This window comes from Hippocampus bargibanti, linkage group LG02 (genome assembly GCF_051943395.1).
Source record: "Hippocampus bargibanti isolate YZ-2025 linkage group LG02, ASM5194339v1, whole genome shotgun sequence".
NCBI lineage: Eukaryota > Metazoa > Chordata > Actinopteri > Syngnathiformes > Syngnathidae > Hippocampus > Hippocampus bargibanti.
Window position 1 is genome coordinate 22,694,043 of NC_142735.1, and position 24,455 is coordinate 22,718,497.

The window sequence follows — 24,455 nt, forward strand, 5'->3', positions numbered from 1 at the left end:
TGGCACGGAATAAATTCTTTAATCGATTGGAAACATGTAATCTTTCCTCTTCAGAACTATTTGAATCATATTCATAACTGGATGAGTAACAAGAAAGCATATTCTCTGAATCTGAAGCCATTGTTTTTATGTCCTGCAATGCAAGACGTCTTGGGGTGACACCATGAACAAGGGGGCGGGACCTTCTGAAACTGGCCACTTCCGGGTTCATTTTTTTTGCAGATTTTGGACACTTTAAGTCATTTTTGTTGGTGTTTTGCATTTGACTAAAAATATCATACTGCGTGTTTTGGGTATTTTAGATGCTATAAAACGTTTTTCTGATGTCAGTTATGAAACAAACAAGTGATGTTGGTTGTCCTTTAAATACGTGGAATACCGATCATATGCCTTCTTCATAAGCTTAACAAAATCTTACCTCATCTGAATAATGTTACTAATCTTGTTTCCCACTCCTAAAAAAAATAAAAATAAACACAATAAAATACTACAGTTAGCTCATGACGTTTCCACTTTTTTCCTAGCCCCTTTAATTAAAAAGTACCCTAAAACATAAGAAAAATAAAACACTTTTCACCAGCCAGGTTGAACTCAAAAAAATATTTTCATGGAAATACAGTGAAACCTCAAGTTACAAACTTAATTGTTTTTTGACCTAATCTATAACCTGAAATATTCATAAACATACATGCAAAATATAAATCATCTTTTGATAATAAAATCCAAACACATAATTGTTCATAAAAATATCTATCTGCTATTTCTTTACTACCTGTAGCTACCTAGTTAGCGAGCTATCTACCTGTAGCTAGCTAGATGTGTGTGTGTGTGTGTGTGTGTATGTGTATATATATATATATATATATATGTCAGTCAGATTTTTGCTTCTTTAATTATTATTTAATTATTGCTTCTTTTTTTCTAATGTAACTGAATGGGCTTTGCTTGTGGGTTGATGTTATCAAAGCAGAGACGGACGGACCCCACTTGCGGTCCTGTGGCGTCTCGCTCCTCTAAGATAAGAGCGAAGGTGACAAGGTGATGTTTGGCATAGTGCCTCGGTCTGGCGCACCCTCCAACCACGACCCCCACTCCCATCTCCACCCTTCCCGTTGCTAAGCTCCTTTGTTTGTGTGCTGCTCTCTCTCCATTGGCATGAGTAGTCTGGATCGGGTTACATGTGGGAATGAGATGGGTGTGAGCTCAGCGCTTCCTTTGTCCCCCCAGCTGGGATTCTCGACGCTTTTACGTAAAATCAAATCAGGGACCACTTGAGCAACTTTGGAGCTAACGCACACACACACACACACACACACACGCACGCACGCACGCACGCACGCACGCACGCACGCACACACACACACACACACACACACACACACACACACACACACACACACACAGACATATATATATATATATATATATATATATATATATATATATATATATATATATATATATATATATATATATATATATATATATATACAGTAAAGTCTCGTTATATCGATATTCTCGGGAGTCGGAAAAAATATCGATATAACCGGACTATCGATATATCCGATCCTGCGGCATGTAAATTTTCTCCTTGCGTTCATAGAAATAGTATCGTAATAAGCAGTACTATCGATATAACCGATACTGTATATATATATATATATTCACCATTGGTATTACTTATTGCATTTATGTCCCATTTTCATTTGTGACGAAGGTATTTTTTTCCTGGAAAATGTTCTTAAAATCCTCTTTAAAAATCCTACTTTAACAGTTATAACATTGCAGACTAATTGTAATGCTGTGAGCATTTTTTTTTATAAAAAAAATCTTATTCAAACTAAAAGTCTGTTTTTAGGGGGGCGGGAGGTGGGAAGTAGTACTTTTAATAAGTCGTTACCGGTACATGTTTGCGTTGTGTACTGTCCAGGAAGTCAAGGATAAGCAAATGGTATTCACGCTATGCGCAGAATGCATGTCTGCTTGTGTCCATGTGTGCATCTATGTCATGGGCCACTAACCACATTTTTAAATTGCTAAATACGTCTTCGCTTCTGATGAATAAAAAAAGGTGACTTATTGTTTGAAGTAACAAATTTCCAACATTGACTAATGTTGTCATGTTTTTATGAACAATTAATTAAAACAGTGCAGATGTGCAGGATTCGATTCCAGCTCCGGGCTTCCTGTGTGAAGTTTGCATGTTCTCGTGTGTTTTGTTTGGGAAATCCGATTTCCTCCCACATTCCAAAACATGCATGGCGGAGCACTCGAAATTGTCCTGAGATGTGATTGTGAGCTGAAATGATTGTTTGTCTCTGTGTGCCCTGCAATTGGCTGGGTTTGATTCCGGCCTCCCCTATCTTTTGATGCAAGATGGTGGTGTTTGCGATCACTCATGGATTGTAATGGAGTACAGCCATTAAAGTATTTTCTGGAGCGCACAACAAATTGATGAATAACTGGTTTTCAGATCTGAAGTCAAGAATAATGACTGTAATTATGGTTTAAATCCGACAATTTGAATTTTGTTTGGACTTTAGCAAGCATCATGGAATTTCACAAGTTTGATTTGCTTTGACTTTGATACTTGTGTGCTAAAATATCCCTGAGTGATGCTCTCATTTCCATGGTGACCCCCCCCCCCCCATCCCCTGATTTTCCTGTTTCTACGCATTCCCCGGAACGCTTCCTTTTCTATTCAACCCACCGCCAGCGAGCCGTTTGTCCAAGTTGAATAGTTCAAACGAGGAAAACAAACTCAAAGGAACTCCCCAAGTTAATGACGCCTATGCCGATGTGTTTGGTCTTCTCCGTAGGTCCGAACGCTCTTTGTCAGCGGGCTGCCACTGGACATCAAGCCACGGGAGCTCTATCTTCTCTTCAGACCATTTAAGGTATGTTTAGATGTTTCCAGCGCGCGGATGAGCAAGGGCTATTATTAGCGGGTGTTCTTTCCAGACGTCAATCGTAGCGGCCATTAACAGTGATGAAATAAAGGGCAACGGAAAGTCGCCCAAGGTTCAAGTGTCCGACTTGGGAGAGACGAGGTTCAATCGTGTCAATATTTAATCTTGCTATTGTCATTTTTTTGTTTCTTTTTTCTCCAGGGCTATGAAGGTTCCTTGATAAAGCTCACCTCCAAACAGGTAGGCTTGGAATTATAATGCAGCGATGATAAATCAAAGTTGGCCACGTCCATTCATCCGTCGATGCAAACGGTTCAAATTTGGGATGGCCATATTTTCCGGTGTATAAAGCGCACCGGAGTATAAGGCGCACCCCCAAGGAATGGTGCATTTTCAAACTTTTTCCATACATAAGGCGCACCGGACTATGAGGCGCAACTTCAATGAATGAAAAACGTTTTCCAAATATCATATATAAATATATAAAAGTTTCCAAATATAAGGCACACCACATTATAAGGAGCTACAGTGGAGGCTAGAGTTACGTTCTTCTACAGGGGGAAATGGAATCGGTGGCTGCTGACAGTAGTTGTGAAACCTGTTGTGGCTCAATATTACTTCACATATAAGGCGCACCGGCGTATAAGGCACAGGGTCATCTTTTGAAGAAAAGCCAGGCTTTTGGGTGTGCCTTATAAAATACGGTAAATAAATTGAACTAGCAAGATGTCCTCAAGCAAGTAATGACAGCTGGTCTAAAAAAAAAGTCCTGTTTGTCTTGATACTTATTGTATTTATGTATTTTTACTATCTCGCTATTTCCTATCTCAAGCTCAACTTACGTTGTTGCACCTTGTCAAGGTTTTGGAAAAGAAATCCTCAAAGCAAATGAAAACCTATTACACTTAACGGCCTGCTGATTCAAAAAAAAAAAATGTCCGACGCAGACAGAGCAAGCACATGTAACACCTTGATTTGCAATATTTTTCATCAGGGTTACATTTAAAAAAGATACGTGGGATGGATGAAAGGCTTTCCATATCCATGCCGCCGATGGAGAGGCATTTCCTTATAAAGCAAGAGGCCCATCTCAGGCCCTTTCTATTTATATGTTCCTGTTTTGCTTCCCCCCTCCTCTTACCCACCCTCTCGACCTCCCTCTGTTTTTCAAGTCCTCTCCCCTTGTTCAGAATTCCCATAACCTCTGTTTTTCCAGATCACTTAGAACAGATCAACCCCCACGGGATATTTTCTTTTCCCTCCATACCCGCCGAATAATAATAACCTCAATTGTTATGTCTTTCCTCTTGCTCTTCTTTGCCGCTTTAGCCAAGATGCAAAAAAAAAAAAAAAAACATCGATTTTCAATCTTTTTTTGCTACACTTTTTCATTTTTGTCTTGTCTTTCACATCGCTTCCATATTAAGGCAAAGAAGGGGAGCGGAGGGATCAAAATCTGCCTTGTGCTTCAGATTCATAAACAGCCTTGAGCGCCCAAGTGAAGAATGTGACTTAATGGGATGAGGTGGGAGTGAGATATAACTATTGTTATTTCTGTGTTTAGTAGATAAGAGGAAATACGTACATTTTATGGCATTTTTAAATAATAGGGCCCAAAAAACAAATAAATAAAAGCTGAAGAGTCACTCTTTTCCCTCAGTTTCATAAACAGACTACAGCACTGAAGGGAAGACAACAAAACGGGTTGGGGGTTGAATATGTTGTTGTTTTTTTCCTTACAAGAAACATGTCTACGTCACTCAGACAGGACTGCCAAGTCAGTTTTTTCCCTAAACCGTGTTTCTTTCCTCCCCAGCCGGTGGGCTTTGTCAGCTTTGACAGTCGATCAGAGGCGGAGGCTGCGAAGAATGCATTGAACGTAAGTGTCACGCCTTCTCCGCCAGCATCCCATCACACGCAAAGTGCAGGCAAGACAAAAAAAACAACACATCTGAGTCTCTCATGCACGGGAGAGACGCAGTGAAAGCAGGTGGGGTAGTGGGGTCAAGGTCAGACACCGAAGCAAGCCCTCATTCCGCACAGAAATACAAGATATTGATCTCTGGCTTACTTCACAGCTTGTTATTTCACAATTCAGCTAACAGCCTTGATGAGAGGCTTTCCATTAGATTTTTAATTAAAATAATAACATGAAATTATATAAAAAAATATTCTTCTCACACACATTTAATACACCGGTCCAAATTTCTCACAGGACTCTTTCCAAATTAACTTAATAAGATAACCATGTTCTGACTGTGTGAGAAAGATATTTCTTGATATAAATCTTCATTGTGAAAAACTGATTTATCTCCCGTCTTGTTTCTCATGTTAAAAAAGTTCAACAATCTATTATTTAATTATGTATGTATGTATGTATGTATGTATGTATGTATGTATGTATGTATGTATGTATGTATTTATGCATTTATGTATTTATTTATGTATTTATTTATTATGTGTTATTTATGTGTTTGTTTGTTTATTTAGTTATGTCTTTATTTTCTATCTATAGATTGATATACAGTAAAGTCTCGTTATATCGATATTCAAGGGAGTCCGAAAAAATATCGATATAACCGGGACTATCGATATATCCGATCCTGCGCCGAACTGCATTAAACAAAAGCCGCCAAAAGAGGGCAGCCAAGCGCCATATAAGAAACGGAGCTGGCCATTAGCTCCCTTTTTTTTGGGTGAGAGATGTTCCCCCAATGTTGCCTCAAAATGGCACATATAATTCTTTAATGATTGTAAACATGTATGCTTTAATCTTCAGAACTACAGTGTATTTGAAACATATTCATAACTGGATGTGTAACAAGAAAGCATATTATCCGAATCTGAAGCCATTGTTTGGATTCACAAGCAATGTAAGACGTCTTGGCGTGAAGTCATTTTTATTTGCATTTGAATAAAAAGTGACATCGGCTGTCCTTTAATACACAGTATGGAATGTTAATAATTTTCAAAATCATCGCGCTTCAGCAGACAAAACAAGAAACATTGTTGCAAAAAACGATTGCATTCATATACAGTACAGTGGGCATGTACATAACACAACAGGGAAACTGCAATGCTTACATCTTACTGTATTATGTATACAATTTAAAAAAGTCATCAATGTTCTTCTGCTTCCCATTTTTACCTTTTAACACAAACACTTCAATCTTGTCTGCTACACACGAGCTAGCGTCTGAAAATGAAAATGGCTCTGCTACACGGGTGCTGGGCACGTAACCAAGTCACCTGACCAAGTCGACCAATGGCGCGACTGATGGCGTGACACGTCGTGACCAAGTTGACCAATGGCGCGACCGATGGCGTGTCACGTGACAAAGTCACACGGCCAAGTCGACCAATAGCGCGCCCGATGGCGGCTCATGTGACCAAGTCGACCAATGGCGCGACCGATGGCGGCTCACGTAACAAGACACGTGACCAAGTTGACCAATGGTGCGACGGATATATCGATATAAACAACAAAATGGCCGGCGGGGGATGAAAAGGAGCACCGTAATAACCGGATTATCTTAATAACCGGGTATCGTACTAAACGGTACTGTCATGATGCTAAAAGAAATGTGAAATAATTTTGTGTGTTCTGGATTTTGGATGGGAGAAAGGTGCACATTTCTCCCCATCCAAAACAGTAGAGTTGGGCGACCACTAATTGATTTAGACTGATTGAGAAGGTGATTGCAACCACCTGGGAATGGCCAATTGCCGCTGGGACCTGATTGGCCAGAAGCTCAGGTGAAGCACCTTTAAAGCCAGCCTGAGCCAGTCTCTTCGAGGAGGAAGAAGAGGGACAAAGGACAAGCTGGAGAGCGGTGTTACCTGTGGTCTGTTGAAAGCTGATATCAACTTCAAATAAAGAAAACTCACGATACCCTTCCTGCATCTGGCTGAGTGAACTTTTATCCTCTTTCCACCTGCTTGCTGTATCGCCGCACGACAATTGGTGGCAGCGGCGGGATCGTTTCACCCTGCATGAAGAAGGTGGGATCGTTACGCCTTGCTGAAGTGGAAAAGATAGAAGGAAGCCGAGATGGAGAAGGTGGGACGAGGAAGAGGTTGTGTAGCACGGGCCAATCAAACTGGACTGAAGAGTTCTGAAGGGGATCAAGGAAACCAGAAGCTTGAGTTGCCCCAAGAAGATGCCGTTCTTCTTTTCCATGAGGCGTCTGACAGTTGCCAAGCCAAGGATGGAACTGAGCAGAGTGAGATGGAACCAGTGGTGAAGCCTAAGACTCAGACAAGAGGTGATGTTGATCGAACAGATCTAGAGATCAGATGCACCCAACAAGTAAGAATGGACATTTGACAGTCGATCTAGTCAACATTATCCTCCTCTGGGACCGCAGCCCCGGGGCGCTGACTCTCGAACATCCAGGCCAACGAACCTTCCTCCCGCACAAGAAACTCCCAAGTTGGGTTACCTAACATGCCCAACCTCCACAGTTTCATCATCTAAGACAAGCTGCAATTCCCATGGTTTCTGAACCCAGAATTCCAGAAAGAAGCGGAAGATGCAGAACGTCAGAAGCTGGAAGAGGATCTCCAGCGAGAATAACGGCAAGAATTTATCAGGGAGAGATTGGCACCCTGGACAGAAGGTGTTAATATTGTTGCATATGGGATCAAGTAAGCTACTGGCAAAGTGGCAGGGCCCATACGCTGTGACTAGGAGAATAGGACCTGTCACATATGACTTTCTCTGCCCTGACAACAAATGTTATTGCTGATTATTTGACAAGAATGTCTGAACTCTGAGGAGAGGGGGTGAATGATGTCATGATGCTAAAAGAAATGTGAAATAATTTTGTGTGTTCTGGATTTTGGATGGGAGAAAGGTGCACATTTCTCCCCATCCAAAACAGTAGAGTTGGGCGACCACTAATTGATTTAGACTGATTGAGAAGGTGATTGCAACCACCTGGGAATGGCCAATTGCCGCTGGGACCTGATTGGCCAGAAGCTCAGGTGAAGCACCTTTAAAGCCAGCCTGAGCCAGTCTCTTCGAGGAGGAAGAAGAGGGACAAAGGACAAGCTGGAGAGCGGTGTTACCTGTGGTCTGTTGAAAGCTGATATCAACTTCAAATAAAGAAAACTCACGATACCCTTCCTGCATCTGGCTGAGTGAACTTTTATCCTCTTTCCACCTGCTTGCTGTATCGCCGCACGACAGGTACTAATTATACATAAAAAGACTAGAAATGTGCAAGGGAAATGAAAATAGTATTGTAATAAGCGGTACTATCGATATAACCGATATCGATATAACGAGACTTTACTGTATTTATATTTTTATTACACATGCAACAATGTTACTTCAACTGTGCGTTTTACAACTACAGGTACTAGTTATCTTTTTTTTAACTTGTAGTAAATTATAATGCTAAACAAATCTATTTGTAATAATCAGTTCAGATTTAATGTTAACTTATTCACTTCCAGACATTGTGCAAAAATATGTCCACTCCAGTGCCAGGGTTTTTGTCATTTTCACTTGAATTCCAGGACCCAAAGAATATTGAGGAGTAGTACTACATTAACATTCAATGCAGCGTAATAAACCTTGGACTCTCCTCTTTCATCAGAAATAAAGAGTTAATTGCTAAATTATATGGGTCTGGAGTTATATGAGCTTGAAATGAGGGAGGCTGTCCAAAATACAATGATAAAGTGAAGTGGGCTTAGGAAAGTGCCATTTCCCATTCCACCTTTGTGATTTGTCTTTCTGGTAGTTGTGTTACATCAAAAAAAAAAAAAAAAAAAAAAAAAAAAGCAAATCAGACAATGCCATTCGCTGTACCGCAATGTATTTTCTACATTTTTTAAAAACATATTTGTTCGATTTTGGCAAGGTCCTGCCGTACTTCCTTTTAACTGCACCTCCTGTTGTTACTGGAATGTTGCTTCTTTGGAATAACTACACCAAACAAAGTTGTCTGTATTTCAGTATGTATATTCCGACTCGAGGGACGCACACAAACAGTCGCAACTATTGTTTTCTCAGAAAAAAGATTTACATATTATCCTCCCTTTTTGATGCACGCCAGGCATCAAAAAGCTGCCAGGCTCCCACATGAGGACGATTCTGCGCTGTCACACTAGTGTGCAAAACAAATTAGTAACTAAACTATTTCAAGAAAACTATTTTTTTAAATATGGAAGACTTGCTTTTAACTCATTCACTGCCATTCCCTAATTTGTTCGGGTTTGGTTTTTCTTGCGGGGAACACTAATAAAGCGCTGGTCAGACCCCTCGCAATGTTTTTCCCTTGCACGAGGCGGTAGCATTTGCCTATTGTCCATGTTAGCGCTTTGTTATTTCTTCAGCTGTTGTTAAAGCACTGTATGAACCAATATAGATGTAATGCATTGTATTTTGTACCGCCACCCTCATTTCAAGCTCATATAACTCCAGACCCATATAATTTAGAAATGAACTCTTTTTTTCTGATGAAAGAAGAGCATCTAAGGTTTCTTACGCTGAATTAAATGTTTATGTAGTCCTAAAACGCAATATTCTGTGGCTCCCGCAATTTGCGTGAAAATGACAGTAACCCTGGCACAGGAGTGGACACATTTTTGCACATCGTCAGGCAGTGAATAAGTTAACACTAAGTCTGAACTGCCAAGGTGAGTTGCAACATTTCACATTTTCAACATTTGCATTATAATTTACAACAAGTTTGAAAAATGTAACTAGTCGACAAGCGACCAGTTGTAGAATTAGATCATTGCATGTGTAATTAAATAAATAAATAAATAAATAAATAAATACATACATCCACCCACCCATCCACCCATCCATCCATACATCAATCAGTCTGCAACAACTTTTACTCTGCTTAACATTAGTTATCAAGTAGACAGGATGAATTTAGTACAACGAACAACTTTTACATCGGGCGTACAACTTACAGAACGTCTCCGCCCGGGTGGCCGACAACTTTTTCAAAAAAAAAAAAGAGATTTTTTTTCAAATCAAACGTTTGCTCTATTCCAATTTCAAAATCTTCAATTGGTTTGGAAATTTCGGAATTTCTGTTCGTTTGGCAATTTGCATACTCGGCAGCCCATCAGAAGCCTGCATCGAATAACTTTGTGCTTCAGGGTGCATTTGCATATCATTTTCCAAAGTAGACGCACAGAGAACACAAGAAAAAATGGATAAGTGGATCAATTACTTAATGTTAAAGTGTTGTTCTGTTATATATTCTGATTATCAATCCTTAATACTTTGAACAATGTTTTTTTTTTTTGCTATTAGTCATCTTATTGTGTTTCAAGTTGTGAAAAATGGGGCCGGCAACTTTATGGCTGGGCAGGCAACTTTTCAGAGTTGTCTGCCCTGGTGTCCGGTAACTTTTTGTCATGAGTTTCAGACACTGCATAAATAAATAGCTAAATAAACAAATACATTCATACATAAATAATACATCAATAAATACATGAATAAATAAATAAATACATTGAATTATTGCAAAAGTTGCTGAACAAGCTAGAACATGTTCACAGAAGACCCTGTGAATGACATCATGCGGTACGCCGGAAACATCACGTTCCAGTTTTCATTTGTCAGCCATCATCACGTTTGGCGAAACGAAATACCACTCTAATCCGCAACTGAGCCATTTATAACTGATACCACCCCACCCCATAAGATTGCTTTCTCGCCTGTAAATTCTACCTTGTGAGCAACACAGAAGGATAAAAGATACATGAAAGCTCTTGTCGGACACCTGATCAACAAACCCAGTGTGCGAAAAATAGAAATGTCAAAGACCTCCAAGAAAACAAGCGCCTCAGTTTTCTAAATTCGTTGTCACTTCATCGCAACATGAAGGCGCTCGCGTTTATTTATAAGCTAAGAAAAGTAGATGGTGAAGCAACGTGTGCTTAAGGTCTTTGTGTTTCGAACAAGGAATATCTCACCGGCATTAAATCTTGAGTCACAAACACTTTAATTATTTTGCCTTTTACTTAACTCCTTCACTGCCATTCCCATATTTATTCGGGGATTGAAAAGCATGACATGGAGCGACATTTCCGATTTTCTTCGGGTTTTAGTTTTTTTTTTGTGTGCGTGGGGTCCGGGTGCGAATCAAGCTGACAATGTTTTTCCCTCCAACGAGGGGGCAAATCAAAGTCAAAAGTCAAAGTCAGCTTTATTGTCAAATATGCTAATATGCATGACATACAGCACAGATGAAATTAATGTCCTCTCGGACCCAGCGTGCAAGACATGCAAGGCACTTATAACGTGGCTAAAAAAGACATACAATTGACAACAAACAATACATGTAATTTCTGTATGTAAAGTGAGGTAGTGTCGTCTGGAAAGTGAGGCAGTGACATATGTAAAGTGAGGTAGTGACATATGTAAATTGAGGAAGTGACGAAATGTTGCCTTTTGTATAGCCGCCCCCATTTCAAGCTCAAATAACTCCAGACCCATATAACTTAGAAATTAAATAGTTGTTTCTGACGAAAGAAGAGATTTTACGGTTTATTCTGCTGCATTCAATGTATATGTAGTCCTCAAACTCAATATTCTGTGGGTGTTGCAATTTGAGTGACAATGACAAAAACCCTGGCACTGCAACGGACAAATCTTTGCACATCGTCTGACAGTGAATAAGTTAATCAGGATGTTATTCTGTTTTTATAAAATCTAATATTAGCTCATGTATTTTGTTTTTCTACTTTCATTCCTTTCATCACTTTGCTGCTGTGAAATGTAAATTTCTCCACTGTGAGACTAATAAAGGCATATCCAATCCAATCCAATCCAATCCAATCCAATCCAATAATTTGCATGTTTAGAACACATCTTGTTTTTGAGTTTTTTGGGATGTGAGAGGCTGGAACGGATTAACGGCATTCCTATTCATTTTAATGTGGAAACATGATTTGACATGTTGTCGGCTATTATTTAAAAAAAAATGTCCATTTTTTTAATCTCAGGGGGTCCGCTTTGATCCCGAGATCCCCCAGACCCTCCGTCTGGAGTTTGCCAAGGCCAACACAAAGATGGCCAAGAACAAGCTGGTTGGCACCCCCAACCCTCCTTCATCCCAGCAAAGCCCCGGCCCACAGTTCATTAGCCGAGACCCGTGTGAGTACTGCAGTGGAACCTCTTCAGTTGACAACAATTTGTTCCCCTTTTATTTTTCCCGTAGGAAATAAGAGAATTAATACGTCCCAGGGTCCCGCTGTCGCCGTCGTAAAAACTTTATTAACTGTCCGAGCTTTTACAGTCACAGAGTGCAAAAATAATTGTAAATAGTATCATATAAAAGTGATTAAAAAAGAAATCAAGGGACAAAAAAAGGCATTGTCATAGTGCAAGATGGGCGTGACTTGTCCTAGCTTTTATCTCCAAAAAGTTACCTTTTTTGAATATCACAAATGCAAAATCGAAAGATTAGTTAGAGGTGGTGAAGAATAACGCAATTTTCACATTTGTTGTCATGAAAGTGCACACCATAGTCCTTTTTTCTTTTTTTGTTTTTTGTAATGTTTTGTTTTAAATCAGAGATGCATGTACATTTCCAATCATTGTTTCGGACATTGTGTCAGGATCTGTGACATTTTTTTTCTTCCATATCAAGATTACATCATAAAGTAATAAGAATAAAAATATAGTTGTGTATTCAGTAATGTTTATTTTTTTAGGGTTAGGCTCCTCAACAGGTGCTTTTTTTCCCTGAAACGTAATGACTATAATTTGCAACATATGTTGAAATACATATCATGTAAACTATTATAATAAAAAAAATCAGGGGAAAAAATCAGCAAATTTTAAAAATCTGTCAAAAAAATATATGAAATTATACAATGAATGGTATGTCTGATTAAAAAAATGACCAGTGGAATAAGACAAAAAAAAACATTATCTTGAGATGCAATCGAAATTGTGTAATTATTGAGTCACACACCAAAGTGGGCTTGACATAACAAAATAAATCAATAAAAATCCTGTATTTTCCGGGGTACAAAGCGCACCGGAATATAAGGCGCACCCCTAATAAATTGTGTATTTTCAAAGGTTTCCCATATATGGAGTATAAGGGGCATCTTCAATTAATGAAAAACAACAAATATAACATATAAAGGTTTTCCAAACATAAGGCACACCACATTATAAGGCACTACAATAGAGGCTGTTACCGGGGAAATGGAGTTGGTGGTTGCAGACAGGAGTTGCGAGACCTATCATGGCTCAATATGACTTAATGTTAAAGGCGCACCTATGTATAACGCGCAGGGTAATTTTTTTGAAGAATATCAAGGCTTTTGGTTGCGCCTTTTACACAGAAAACTCGTGTCAATAAATCAACAACAAATGTAAACAATCAATCATGCTGTCTTCACATTAACTACCACTCGCGTAGCGGCCTCCCCAGATACAGTACATTCATGACGGTTTGACAAAGTAAAACATAAATGTTTCACGCGTAGTATTATGAACATTTATGTTCCAGGAAAATTTGAACTCTGCTGTATTTGAGTTGCGGGTGAGCCAGGTGTGTTTATAGTGCGATAGCCCCGAAAGTTAAACATTTCCCCCCCAGAAGCTTCCGGATTCCGCAGTCATGCTGCAACCGCTCTTTACTGCATTCTTCCCCAATGAGCAAACAAACGCTCTTATCTGAAAAATGTGGTGCCAGAGAAAGATTGTGTATGTGTGTGTGTGTGTAGGGGGGGTAGGGTGGGTAAGGAAGCCATTACTGACAAGATGACGCAATCGCTCTCAGAGAAACGGCGACCATTATGTGATAAGGTGTTTATTTCATTGTACTCTCTTTGCGATCCAAGCGCTCTTTTGCTTAATTCTCGCCATGCTCCGTCACCTCGCTTTTTTCACTCACCAGCTCTTTTTCTGAACTCTTTTCAGTAATCGGACCGCCTTGCAGCATAATCACTTGGAAGCCAAGAGGCTAGTTGTCAATCAAATAAACAATCAGTGAGAGTGGAGCTAATTTTAGATGGACCTTTTTTTAAAAACTACTTATGTCACGTTTTTAGCTGGTTTACTTTCTGAGACATTGTCCTTGGAAAGCACTGGGAGAGAATGTCTTTCCATTTGAAGGATGGATGGAGCTTACAATGCTAATACAAAATAGAGGTTTAAAAACTTTCAATGACTCTAAAAATAATCTGCAAAACCGTGAAGAATGTTATTTATTTATTTATTTATTTATTTATTTATTTATTTAACGATTGTCAAATCTTTAAATAAAATAAAAAGAGTAAAAAGCAGCAACTTTGAAGGTCTTTCTGTTTGTTGACAACAAGTCTCCAGTGCATCACAAATATTGTTGGGGATTATTAAAGAAACAATCAAAAAAGGTAACCAGTTCTTAGAATTTGTGGAAAAAAAAATCTCCACAGAAAAATAAGAGAACAAGAAAATGGTCATTTTTTTCCTCAACTTTGCTGTTTTTTTTTCAGCAGACTCATTATTCTTAGTAAAACCAGATAACTATAAAACTATTTCAAATATCCATTTGCCTTTCGTGACGAATGACATCACACATCATTCCAGCGCTGCTACTTGCCAAATGTAACACGCTAGCAACTTTCTTTGCCTTTTATGGCGGACATTTTTTTTCTTTCCAAAATGTATCCTTTTCCTCGATGAACCACCCCTGTACGACTGAGAGCCTACACAGACGTTTTCCAAAATGAAAAATGGTCCAAACGTGTTGCATCAATGACAAGCGAGGAGTCCATTTGGGATGCTCCGCTTACCTCACCCCTAACCCCGCATCACCTTGAAGCAACCCGTCCCCCCTGTATCTCAACCGTGTGGCAGCCTCACCCCACCCATGCCTGGTCTTCTTCTTTCCACAGATGAGCTCACAGTGCCCGCTCTCTATCCCGGCAGCCCAGACGTGTGGGCCTCGTACCCGCTGTACCCGGCAGAGCTGTCACCGGCCCTCCCACCCGCTTTCACCTACCCCTCCTCACTCCACGCTCAGGTAACCACGACGCACCCCCGCACCCCTTTCTGCCGCGCACCCATCCTCAAGCACCTTTCACACCCACCACATCTGCCTCCTCTCCTCACTCAATCCGCTTGCATTGCTTTTCTGATGTGACAATGGCGTATAAATGTGAAATGGCGCATAGTTTACACCAGGAGTGTCCAAACGTTTTGCAAAGGGGGGCAGATTTGGTGTGTTAAAAATGTAGGGGGGCGCAACGTTGGCGCACATTTCAGCGTGCCATTCTGTGTTTCACATTCGCTTTTGGCTCATTTGAAACATCTACCGTATTCTCCGGTGTATAAGGTGCATCGGACTATAAGACGCACCCCCAATGACAATGTACAGTATTTTCAAACCTTTTCCATATATAATATTCAATGACTGACAAATGTTTTCCAAATATATGGCATACCATATTATAAGGCGCTACAGAAGAGGCTGGTGTTACACATGACTTCTTCTTGGTGGCTGTTGACAATGGTTGCAAGACCTGTTGTGGCTCAATATGACTTCACATATAAGGCGCACCGGTGTATAAGGCACATGGTCAACTCTGGAAGAAAATCAAGGCTTTTGGGTGCGCCTTATACCCTGGAAAATACAGTATATAAACATTGAATGGGGATTGAAAAATAACATTGAATATTCACTTAACTTCACTTTTTTAAACATTGTAACTTTTTTGTAACTGTTGAACAGAAGTAATTGTCCTTTCATTTATTGTTGCCATTTTAGAAATGCTTCTAAAATTTTGAAAATCACCATTCGACAAAATTGGGGGCCTCATTCAGGCAATTACTCATATTCTAATTAGCTTTTCCTAATTGAGCCTCTAGATGGCAGTACTTAGCACACGCAGGTAACAGTGCTACTGCCCAATGTATTTATTCTATGCGAGCACGACGTTATTAATTTGATGATGGAGGCTGCGGGACGGATGAAAATTGACCACGGGCCGCACTTGGCCCCCAGGCCGGACTTTGGATATGTCTGGTTCACACCATGCGAAGCCCAGAAAAAGAAGCCATTTATTTTTCCTCATCTTAAGACTCGATTGATCACACACTAATGAATACGGGAAAAAAGGAAGCATCTATTTGCGGTAGGTGCTGCTGTTTTGATTAGCAACACAGTTGAAAAGGTGCTCTGTGTTTGAAAACTCGTATTCGCTAATTCCTGATGTGGTGGAGGTGAAGTGGCAACTGCTAACTAATTAGGGCGTGACATCTACAGTTTTCATCATCAATTTAGCTACTTTGTGAAACCATCCTCCACCCTTTTTTTCATATTCGCCTCCTGCCAGCCGTTTATCCTGTTTATCAAGTGCCTTTAATCTACAACGCTCCAGCGCGACTCCGCACGAGAGTTCATTATTGATCCCTGACAATTTCTTCCCATGAAGCTGTCGGGGTTGGCGCGCCTTCCGCCCAGTCGTTCTCAGCTTAAGCCGCATCAAGCGTATTTTTAGCACTGACGGGCCTTCGCTATTTATTCCGCGAGCCCTTTTATCTTTGCGCGCATTTCCATACGTGTGATTCGACGGCGGCGGCGCCAGATGATGACAGCTGGAGAAATGCATTTGAAGGTGCTGACGTCTCAGACGCTCAATGTTTCTTATTGTTATTTTATTTTTTAAGATCCGCTGGCTCCCACCTGCCGATGGAACTCCTCAGGGATGGAAGTCGAGGCAGTTCTGCTGAAGTATGTGTGAGTACCACGCACGCGTTTGCGTCGGGCTGGCACGGGCAAGTTGTTTTCGACGCGATTATTGTACATATCTGTCTTTGACTCCATCAAATACACCTGAGTGTGTAAGTGCTGCTGTTTTAGCTTGCAATGGGGTGTTGATGTTCAAGAAATTTCCTTTGGGGTGTCACCGGAACCCCTTCTGCCATGAAAGACATGAAAAGCTAGCGGTTAGCATAGAAGCTAACATTTACTGAACCCATTTGAACCCCACAAATTTGAAACATTCACATTTCAACTTAACCCGGGTGGCGTTAGCGATGTTAGCATCACTGCTAATTATTCAATGGAATCTCCAAAAGTCTTCAAATAACAATAATTGCGTATGACTTGGCTTGCTGTTAAAAAAACATGATTTGCTAGGCCTCACTTGGTATAGGAATTTAACAAAAAACATTAACAAACAAATCTTATGAACCCTGGAACCTGATAGCTCGATAAGCTGTTCACTGTAGTCACCGCTATCGCTGAAAGGGTTAATTAAACAATATGAAAAATTCCAAAAACAAATAAAAGCAATCAAAAGTGTCTCCGTAAATCCCCTTGTGATCAAAGTCGATGAAACGACTCGAGTGAAGTGGCCACCGCGGCGCCTTGTGACAAGAACAGGACCGACCCCCATGGTGCGCCGCTGTTTGCCAAGGCGAATTGTATTTGACATGCGTGCCTCAGCGGCACGCGGGTGCCTTCAAAGACGACCTCATAGCGGACATGAATGCCTAGTCAACTGAAGGGAAAGGTAATCCGCATTTTCCGTTTGACAAAACATGACGGTGGGAGCAAGCGCGGGGTGGGGGTGGCGGAGGGCGGTAGGGGGTCTTGTCAAATATAGAGCGATACTCGTATACTGGATGTCGTCTGTGTAAGCTCTCAGTCGTACAGGAGTGGTCCATCGATGAGAAGGTTTCTTCACCTTCTCCACAGGGAGGGGTCCCGCCCCCCCAACCTGAGAGTAGGGACCTATCATAGCTGTGTCCGGCGCCACCAGGTCTGGACATTAGGGATATATAAATGGGGCCGATACGACCAGTCAGACTTTAGTTCGCTGACGAAGCCTCTTGGATAGGAGGCGAAACGTCCGAAACCTTCACTTTTGTACAGATGACGGCTGAAGAAGCCTTCTCATCGATATACTGGATGTCGTCTGACCGCTGGCCCCAAGGATTTTTTTTTTATGTAGAAGCGGTGATTCCCGCACAATGTTGGACCAACTCCCATCACTGGTTCCAGCTGGGGCCCCTTTCTAATAAGGAAGCGGTGTTTTGTTCCCTGCCTCCCCCTGTCTTCCCCCCACATTGACATGTAACGCTCAAATCCAGGCCCGCTGTCCCCGTGTCTGCGTTCCAGCAGCCAGAGACTTGTCAGCTGGCCCGCATTCATCGCCGGCCGCCTATTGCCGTTACGTGAGAAACACAGGCGAGGCCTAAGGGCTTTTCTCCGGATTACTGGGGCTTTGCCCCCCCCCTCCCCCCAACCCATTCTATTCCAAATAGTGTTGTCCAGGTGGAGGCCACCGATTGGTTTTATTCAACTGGAAGTGGCAAAAAACCAAATTTTTCTATTTCCAGAAAACAAACCATTTCCATACTCTTTACCTGTACCCCCACCGCCTCCGCTTTTGCTTTACCCATCCTCGCTCGTGGCCCTAGCAACAGATTGCAACACCATCTCGAGAGTAATATTCCTTGTCACTGTCTTGGTCTGAGCTACAAGACAAGATTTCCCAACAATGAAAATCTGTCATAATGCCACGTCCGGTCAGAATTGCCATGCAAGCATTTGGAAAATTAATGTAAAAATAACATGTCAGGTTACGTATTTTTTTTGTATTGTTACACAATGTATTTATTTATTTGTTTTTGTTTTTACTTATATACCCAGTTATTTATCTATTTATTTATTTACATACTTGCGATTGTATTTATCATTTATTTACTTACTTATCCAGTTATTTATTTATTCATTTTATTTATTCATTCATTTATTTACTTACAAACCTGGTTATATATGTATTAGTTATTTTGTTATTTATATTCCTGATTATTTATTTACATACCTGGTTATATTTTTTTGTTATTTACACACCTGATTATTTATTTACATACCTGATTATTTATGTATTTATTATTTATTTATTTTCTTAACCATTTATTTATCATTTATTTACTTACCTGGTTATTTATTTCTTTGTTTATTTACAGTATTTATTGATTGATTCATTTCATGTATTTATTTATTTATTTATTTATTTACTTACATACCTGGTTATTTATTTACCTATTTATTTATTTATTTACATACCCGATTATTTATTTACATACCTGGTTATTTATTTATTATTTATTTATTCACTCGTTTATTTATTGACATACCCGGTTATGTATTTATTTACTTACCTGGTTATTTATTTATTTATTGTTTTTCACTCAGAGGAACCCTCTTCTTCATTTGTCTTACAAATTTCACTTAAACGTATAGTAATCACCAGTTTCGTCAAATTCCGAGATGAAACAATTTGATGTTACAAATGCCGACATTGGCCCTGAAACCTCAACTAACGCCAGCAGACTGCGCGCATGTACTTTACCACTCAATGTTTTTTTTCATGAGTTTATTTGTAACGGTGGATTTTAAGTTTTTTGTAGTATTTAAAAAAAAATCTGAATTCCATTCATAGGGCAGGCCATAAAAAACAAATACCACAACTTTTGCCAAGGCGCGCTGACCTTTATTAGCCTGCGTGCCTAATTGTTAACCTTTATGCAGAGCTTCGTGCAGTCTTGATCAACGCTAGCTCGGTGCAGAAACAACAATGAACCGTGTTTGTATGAGTGGAGGCAAAACGACAAAACCCTTCGCACTCATTGACGGCATACAGATCTCACGTCTTGCACCCGGCTGCAAATTCTTGCTTGTAACACATTAAGCCGGCAAATCGCTAAAGCGATCCCAAATGCGCGCCGACGTGTTCAATGATCAACCCAGTCTTTAACCTTGGCCGCGTCAGCTGGAACAAATCGGGGCGGTCTCAGGAAAAGTTACGGGCGTCGCATCAGCGAAGCAGAGCGTCGGGTTCTCGTCGATTCGCTCACCCTTGATTGAACGCGTGCCGGCGGGCATTAGCTTGGCCAGCCGTGTCTCTTAAATCTCATTCTTTCCTGCCTCGTAGGATTTCCCTGGCGGGCCCAAAGACCCGCTGAATTTTGGAACCTCGGTCTTACCATATTCAATCCACTCGCAGTTCAAGATCGAAATCAATAAAATGCAATATTGCAGCATGCAACTGCGCCGCGTACGTCATCTGACGCGGTTGCCAATCAATATTTATCTTGTAACATGACACAAAAAAAATCTAACGTTCTTATTAAAATACATAAATAATGTTTGTTTTTTTGTTGTGGTCAACTGCAAACTAAGACTGGAGTCTGGGATACGCGGTGTGTGGCTAACTGAAAACGACGAGAGTCTCGGCACGCAAGTGTCTATCCCGCCACCTCGGCTGTAAACATCTGTCCGTGCGTTCCTCAGGTTCCTGATGTGTGATGGTGCGTTCGGCCGGCTGTGACGGGCGTCGCTGACTTGCCGCTCCACTCCGGTTTGACCACCCCTGCCCTCCTGGGAGGAGTGACTGCGGCTGCGGTAGCAGCGAACCGTCGGTAAGCGTATAGCTAGCGTCCGCTGATGCTAACGGACAACGACAAAAGGTGTGAAGCTCACACCTTCTTTCTTCTCTGCCCTGCGGGCGGCTTCATTCACTTGGCGGCGGCAGGGGTGTACTCTGGTGTTACGAATTTCAAAGTATGTCAATAGTGGAAGCTCTCAAGGCTGTTGTTGGTATTTTGATCAAACTTTCTGGATAAAAATAAACAAGCAAACAAACTAACACATTTAATGTGTTACTCATTCACTGCCATCCACAAATTTATTCGATAACTGAAAAGCATGATGTGGAGCGCCATTCGTGAATTAGTTAGGATTTTATTTTTTCTTGCTTGGAGGCCGATAATGCGCTGGCCAGACCTCTGGCAATGTTTTTTTTTCCCTTCCACGCCTTTTGTCCACGTTAGCGCTTTGTTACAGCTTCAGCTGTTGTTAAAGCGCTATATAAACCAATGTTTGTATTGCATTGTATTTTGGACAGCCGCCCTCATTTTAATCTTATATAACTCCACACCCACATCATTTAGGAATTAACTCTTTATTTCTGATGAAAGGAGAGCGTCTAAGGTTTCTTATGCTGCATTGAATGTTTATGTAGTTATAAAACTCAATATTCTGTGGATCTTGGAATTCGAGGGACATTGACAAAAACCCTGGCACAGGAGTGGACACATTTTTGCACGTCTGGCAGTGAGTGAGTTAATCAATTAATCAACCAAACAATAAATCAATAAACAGATACATTTATAAATTACTAAATTAACAAATTACCAGAAATAAACTAACAAATTACTACAATTAATAAAATAAAAACATTTAAAACAATAATAATACATTAAAAAATAAGAAATGCAACATTAGTAAAGTTAAAAAAATTAAAAACATTACAAAAATAATACATTCATGAGTAAAAAGGTCTCCTACATTTTCCAATATTTGATGACATACCTTAAACCCTCGCAGTCAAAAGTATTTTTTTTAAAAAGCGGGCATTTACCATATTTTCCGGTGTATAAGGCGCACCCAAAAGCCTTGATTTTCTTCAAAAGCTGACCTTGCGCCTTTTACGCAGGTGCGCCTTTTATGCGAGGTAATACCGAGCCACAACAGGTCTCGCAACGGCTGTCAGCAGCCACGACATTTCTCCCCCCTGGAAGAAGTAGTGCATAACCTGGCCTTATAATGTGATGTGCCTTATATTTGGAAACTTTTATATATTTCTATATTATGTTTGGAAAACGTTTTCATTCATTGAAGGTGCGCCTTATGGTCCAATGCGCCTTATATATGGAAAAAGTTTGAAAATACACCATTCAGTGGGGATGTGCCGTATACTCCGGTGCGCCTTATACATCAGAAAATACGGTACATAATGTGACAACAGAATTAATCTTTTTTTTTTTTGGGGGGGGGGGGGGGCATTATATTTTTTGTCCTTTGAAAAGACAAATAAGAATTCTTATTTGGAACATGTTCAATCAAAGTCAAAGTCGGCTTTATTGTCAAATATGCTAATATGCATGACATACAGCACAGATGAAATTATTGTCCTCTCGGACCCAGCATACAAGGCACTTATAATGACTTTAACAAACATAATAAACTTCAAGACATGCGCCACGAGAGTGGCTGCCTTTCCAGCAGCTCCTGTGTTTTGCTTTTCTACTTTCATTTCTTTCATAACTTTGCTGCTGTGAAATGTAAATTTCTCCACTGAGAGACTAATAAAGGCAAATCCAATCCAATCAAAACGCTAATTTGCCCTTCTCCATCACACCTGATTTAAAAGAAATCTGGATCATCCTCGGGCTTCTCCTAGATTTCATTTGTATCTGGTGTGTCGAGAGGAGGCCGACATTTAAAACAGGCTGGATTGGGGTCTTCAAAGACCCCAGTTGGCCAGCGCTGGTCTAAATAAATCAAAAACGTATTAGAGTAATTTCTGGAAGACCATTTGCAGAGCTTATCAATACTCCACTTTTTAATAATTCAGCCTCTGGGCTTACTTTAGTACCGGGGCTCGATACCTGCATCCCGAATAGAGTCATAACTTGGCAAGAAGGGAAAAGTAATATTACCAGAAAAAAGTTGCCATGTTATCATGAATAAAGTCAACATTTTAACCATTCCCTGACCCCAGAAAGAAAATATGATGTGAACATAATCATGATAATGTCATGAAATAATGTTAGAATATCCCCCAAATGTCGGTCTTCCATCCCCCACCAAAAAGTCATGTTGTAAATTGTGGATTTGGAGAAAAAAAAAATCAAAATTCTAACGTGTTTGGTTTTAATGATGGCAAAAGGTTTATTTCCCTTCCATGCTTCACCCCGCCGCTTTTGAGCTTGCTGTCGTCATACTCCCCTCCGTGTGCTTTTATGAGTGTCGCCATAGCAACTTCACCTGCTTCTTTTTGCCCCCCCCCCCCCCCCTCACTGTTTCTCGCAGGCCCGAGGACCCACCAGACACCCGCCTCCATCACACATCGAGAACCCACCCCCTGCCCACTTTTTGTTCTTTTTTAAATACCGTTACAGACTCAAGATATCCTGGCGGCGCTCTGGCTACACCTCCGCCAAAGGTACCCCCAACACCCCCCACCCCACCGAGACCCCCGCCCCGCTTTGTTTACAAGTATGCAAGGAGATGTGCGCTCATATGCACGGGCGTGTGGCTAAAGCGCTGCCCGGATGGTCAAGATGAAGACGTTATTATACGATTAGTAGTCCATATATCTTATTCATGTTTGTAGGATTATTCAAAGCATGATATTGAGACAAAAAGTTGTCCTGTCCACCCCCCCGCCCCAAAAATACTTGTTTTTTAAGAGAGGTATTTTTATAAGCATTTTAGAAGGATTCATGTTGGCCTGGCGTGGAATTATGATGCATCAAATGAACAAATTATTCACAGTTGTTACCATGTGAAAAGTTTTTATACTGTGAGGGGGGAAAAACGTGTAATCACGTTACTGTTGCTTGTCAAATTTAAAGAGAATTGGTAACATTTTACGAAAATCAAAGCGTAGAGTTTGCATTACATCTTCTCATAAATTCCTCTGCAATCCGCCAGCAGGTGAATTTGCCGAAAAATCATTTTTATAACCTTGTTCAAGTTTTTTTTCTCTTTTTAAATGGCTTCCCTTAACCAGAAAAGCAGAATCCCATGGCGCACGATTAGGTACAATCCAGGTGGATTAATGCGCCTTGTGAACTATCGTTGCTTCTTCCTTGTGTTTTTTTAAGAGGGTAAAAAAAGGATTTTTCACTGGAAAGTAGAAGAAGGGTAGTCAGGGCAACCATCTTCCAGTTTGCACGATAATCCATTTGGAATGTGTTTTTGTCTATACTGTAATGTGGCTCCTTGTTAAGGAAAGTTTTTAAACATAAAAGAATAAGTAAAAAATTGAAGGCTTTTTGGTGCACCTCATAGTGTGGAAAATACGCTAGTCATCTTGATGCAATGAAAGTTTCAATTTCATCACACCGCATATAAGGAGGTTCAATATTTCCCCCAATCAAAACATAACTAAATTTTGTGCTATTATTGGAGGGGGGGGGGACGATGGAATTTCATCACAACAGGACACATTTACTACATTATTTGTGTTCCTAAAACTCATTTCATATTTTTCACCCATAAATATAAAGACGTGTTGATTGTGCTCGGAATATAAGGTCAAAATTGTTTTTTTGACTTTTTGTTTGTTATGCTCGTAAAATTACACGTTTCCCTCTCACAATATTAGGACTTCATTTGACAATCGAACAAATTATGAGTTTTTTTTAATTTATGATTCTGATTTTCTTTTTCGGGCTGTCATCTTCTCGGTAGTCCAAATCAAATGCTGATAGATTACTTGCGCCTAGTTCAACATGAAACTCATTTGTTTGTTTGACCTCTGAAGTTAACGCCATGGCTTTTTTTTTTGCGGAAGAGAGAGTGCCATACCAAAGCCGTACTGTTGGCGTGCTCGTGTTTGACGCAAGTGTGTCTTTTTCGAGACGGCAATACACGGCTATAATTAGCAAAAAGGCATTTCATTTTGTACACTGGAGCTGAGAGAGCTCGGATCGTGCAATTTTTTTCTCTTTCTGACGCCTTTCATCAAGTCCTCAATCGGATGGTT

The 24,455-nt window shown here is 40.4% G+C and overlaps 1 protein-coding gene across 2 annotated transcripts in view; it reads left to right on the plus strand.

The window, feature by feature from the left end:
• The window catches only part of LOC148902060 (RNA-binding protein with multiple splicing-like), a 35,286-nt gene extending 12,499 nt beyond the window's left edge, over positions 1 to 22,787 (plus strand). Inside the window, exons 2-9 of one of the 2 annotated variants that reach the window (XR_016114233.1) lie at positions 2,820 to 2,897; positions 3,111 to 3,149; positions 4,726 to 4,788; positions 11,889 to 12,039; positions 14,781 to 14,908; positions 16,555 to 16,618; positions 20,192 to 20,319; positions 22,775 to 22,787. Coding sequence is in view for 1 of the 2 variants with exons in the window: in XM_088990263.1 (XP_088846389.1) it covers positions 2,820 to 2,897; positions 3,111 to 3,149; positions 4,726 to 4,788; positions 11,889 to 12,039; positions 14,781 to 14,908; positions 16,555 to 16,617 (522 nt within the window). In the remaining variant the exon portion in view is untranslated. Of the gene's footprint in view, positions 1 to 2,819; positions 2,898 to 3,110; positions 3,150 to 4,725; positions 4,789 to 11,888; positions 12,040 to 14,780; positions 14,909 to 16,554; positions 16,625 to 20,191; positions 20,325 to 22,774 lie in introns of those variants that run through there. The other variant, XM_088990263.1, reaches the window with a different exon arrangement.
• Positions 22,788 to 24,455: the final 1,668 nt, after the last annotated feature.